Source organism: Fulmarus glacialis, unplaced genomic scaffold (genome assembly GCF_000690835.1).
Source record: "Fulmarus glacialis isolate BGI_N327 unplaced genomic scaffold, ASM69083v1 scaffold26663, whole genome shotgun sequence".
Lineage (NCBI taxonomy): Eukaryota > Metazoa > Chordata > Aves > Procellariiformes > Procellariidae > Fulmarus > Fulmarus glacialis.
In genome coordinates this window covers 13,363-16,927 of record NW_009205236.1, presented here as the reverse complement: position 1 = coordinate 16,927, position 3,565 = coordinate 13,363, and the positions used below count along the sequence as shown (strand labels likewise).

General features: G+C 41.0%; 1 protein-coding gene across 1 annotated transcript in view; it reads left to right on the top strand.

Moving 5' to 3' along the window:
• The window catches only part of LOC104075005 (astacin-like metalloendopeptidase), a gene marked incomplete at its 3' end in the record, with an annotated part of 12,997 nt that overhangs the window by 1,588 nt on the left and 7,844 nt on the right, over positions 1–3,565 (top strand). Inside the window, exons 4-6 of the mRNA XM_009575331.1 lie at positions 1,164–1,281; positions 1,825–1,996; positions 2,459–2,465. Of these exons, the coding sequence (XP_009573626.1) occupies positions 1,164–1,281; positions 1,825–1,996; positions 2,459–2,465 (297 nt within the window). The remainder of the gene's footprint in view (positions 1–1,163; positions 1,282–1,824; positions 1,997–2,458; positions 2,466–3,565) is intronic.

Genomic DNA, 3,565 nt, shown 5'->3' with positions numbered 1-3,565 from the left:
TTCCTGCTAGCTACAATGCATTTTGGTATTTAGCAAGTACAGAAGAAGAAATAGAATTTGTTCACGTGATGAATATATTTTTGTCAAAATTACCATTAGGAGCGCTTTTTTGAACACTATAATTTTTTTCCAAATCTCTCATAGAAATAGTCCCACACTAGAAATCCTTGTAGAGGCAAAGATGGAGGAAAAATCCTGGGAGGTATTTTTTCCCTTATTACTTCCCTCTAGTCAGTGAATAGCTCTCTCCTGTGCAAAAGGACCGATGTCTTAATCTAGAAAATTTTGTTCCGGAAGACTTCATATGGGCTGTGCAGGTCTTCCATCTCTGCCCTGCTGAGGCTTCTCTGGTCTGAGGCTTCCATACAGACCCTTCTTAAACGATCTTACCTTGAGAGAAAAAATGGCATGGAAGTGAAATACAGCTTGTGCCTGATTCCCATTCCTGGGGAAAAGGAATCGGTATTATCATTTGAGCTGAGGAAAGCCCAGTCTTTGCGTTATCTAGGCTGCTCCTCTACCCATGTGCTTCCAGAACTGCAGCATATACTCGTGTGGTTAGGTGAGGGTTATTCCATCTACCTCCCTCTCTCCAAACTTTAAAGATGAGGAAATTGAGAAACAAAGCAGTTGTACATGATTCATAACTGAGGAAGCCAAATTAGGCCAAAATGTTCAGAAGTAGATAAACACTCCAATCTTTATTTGGTACCTGAATAGAAACACTGTGATCTTCAGAGCCTCTGAACGCTGGCTGTCTCAAGTTATTCCAAGGGGTATGTGGCTGACGTTTGTTATCTCTGATAAACAAAATAGGTTTTTGGTGCTTAGCTACGGTCAGATGGCTCATTTGGATACTTTAATCCAATTATTTGTATCTGAAACTGTTTCATTTTTTCTGTTCTATCTCATGGAAGATGCAATGCCAGTCTTGCTTTCCATCAGCTGTCTCCTACAGAATATGCATAAAGGCCAGCTATAATTCTTACATTTCCCCTTAAAAGTCAACTTGAAGATCTCTCAAGGCTTTGTGCCCTTTTTTATTATACTTGTATGATAAAAAGCTAACGAATGCTGTGAAGTTTTAAAGGAATGCACCCCACCAATGCATCTTGTTTTTGATTAACCAAGGAAGATTTCTCCTGGCCCCTTTCTCTTTCTAGCAGTGACAGAGAGGTCTTGGATTGCTGATGCTCTGCAAGAGATCTCCACGCTGACCTGTGTGCAGTTTGTAAATCGCACTACAGAAACAGACTACGTGTATGTTGAACGTGGGCAGAGGTAAGCTCCCTGTCTCCTGGGAGTGGAAGCACTCAAAAGGTCTTTTAGCTTCTTTTCTGTTTTGATCTGGATTTAAGTAATTGCCCTTTTTTACCCTAGGAGTCAAGATTCAGACAGCAGGTGCAATTTTTCATTTTTCTTTAGATATACTGGTGGTTACATCAATTAATAGGCTGCAAGAATAAATGTGAGTGTGGACTTAAAGATAAAGGGGTGTAGTTCAAAATGAGATATTTTCCTTAATTGTTAGAAAAATTTAAGGAAGTAGAATTATTTCAGGTTCTTTGCTTAACTACTTAACTGCTTCATCTTAGTTTGATATAGCCTTTACTGTTTTAAAATTTGCCATACTCATCACAAAGGCTTTATTTCCCCCCTATGTAGTTTGGCAGCTTTCGGAAGCCTAGCTATCTCATGCCAGTGACTATTTGCATGTCCCCTTCTGTGGCTGCACATCTGGAGGACTTGGTGGAATAATCAGTACATCTATTTCTTTGTATTTGCTGAATGTGATCATTTTGGTTATTGATTGCCTATTCTTAGCTGCTGGTCTTACTTTGGAAAAATTGGAGGACGTCAAGCAGTAGGCCTGGTGAAAAATGGTTGCATGGATAAAGGAGCAATTCAGCATGAAATGAACCACGCACTGGGTTTCATCCATGAACAGGCACGGAGTGATCGGGACAGGTTTGTCAAGATTATGTGGGAACACATTGTGGCAGGGGGGGCTACGTAGGTACGTCTACTAAATCTTAAGACAAAACACGTACTTTCAGATAAAGGAGAATGTTTCTTCTGTGAACAGCAATGCAAATAAGAATCATGATTAATGCTGGCTGAATTGCAGCAGCAGCGCATTCAGTGTGATGGAATTTCTCGTTCAGTGTTTGTACTAGGGGAATTTATGTGGCTATGCCTACATTAGTGTGGTCCTCCAAGTCAGATGCAGCCTAAAAGTAGCTCTACGTTCTTATTTTGATTGCCATCCTGAGCCCAGACTCACCTTATATCCAGAATACCAACATCATCAGGAAAGCAAACTGTCGTGGCAAAGACTTGGCCAGGAGGCAAGACTATGGGACTTTTAGCTGAGGCAGGTAGAAACACGATATTCAGACATCATGGTGGGGAATCGCACAGCAACTCTATCTCAGAGAAAGCCATGGAAATAGGGAAGGCAGCAGGTAGGCATCTTGGCACTGGCAGTGAGTGAAGTGCACATAGCCTAAAATGTAGACGAACAAGGGATGCAATGCGGAGAGAATGGAAGCACATGCAACTACTGGCATGTGCAAAATTCAGGGACCTGGCGTGATGTGAGAGGAAGGACTGTAATTATTTCCTCCTTGAGGAGAGAATAATATACACTGCTGTGAAAAGAAGGAGCAATGGGGAGCAATCAGGACTGGTAAATCTGTAGGGGGAAAACAAGTGAATGTTGTTAAGGGGAAGGAATGCAGGATGAATAGTTTGGGCATAGTTTGATCTGTGTGCTGGGAACATGGGAGCATATACAGAGCTCCAGGCTTTTGGGGAGGGGAGGGTAGAGAGAGTGGTAGGAGGTCCCAAGGAAAGCGAGAAAGTGGTACGTAGAAGGAAAGTAGGGGAAGAAAGGATGCAAGGAATTATTTGTATGACAGCTATGAGAGAGCTGGACAACCCACAACAACTGTAAAAAGATAATAATGTACTTAGTTCATTATAGGAAATAATAGTAAATGAGGCTGGACAATTGAATACCAAATTCTAATAAGTCTCTTCAACAAATCAGATATTCAACTCTTCAATGTCATGCACAGCTGAAAATATATCTGTCTTTTTCTCCAGATGGAACTTGATTGTTTTTATTGCAAATTCCTAAGACACTGTTCTCCAAACTTTTTTCAGCTATTCCCATGATATCCTAAGTAAATTCCATTTGTGCTGTTCTTTATTGAGGTTTCAGCTCTAGTGTTAAGGTGTAATTTTGCTATGAATTGTACAACAAGGGTGTGCTAGGAAAGAGGAGTTGAAAACATGAAGTTATATCAAAGATACTAGACACACATAAAATCTTGCACTAGTTTTGCAGGGGGAAGGCCACAGGTTCAGATGTCATCATTCCTAAAGGATACAGATGTAACCAAGCTCTGATTCAGGCACAGTATCATGAAAGGATAAAAGAGGGGGGAGAGGTGAAGAAGACAAGACTATGCAAAAGGAGATGGGGTGTATCTTCAGTGTTTTAACAGCATTCACCAGCAGTGGAGGCTGAGAAGATCGGCATGACAAGGGAGTTAGAATG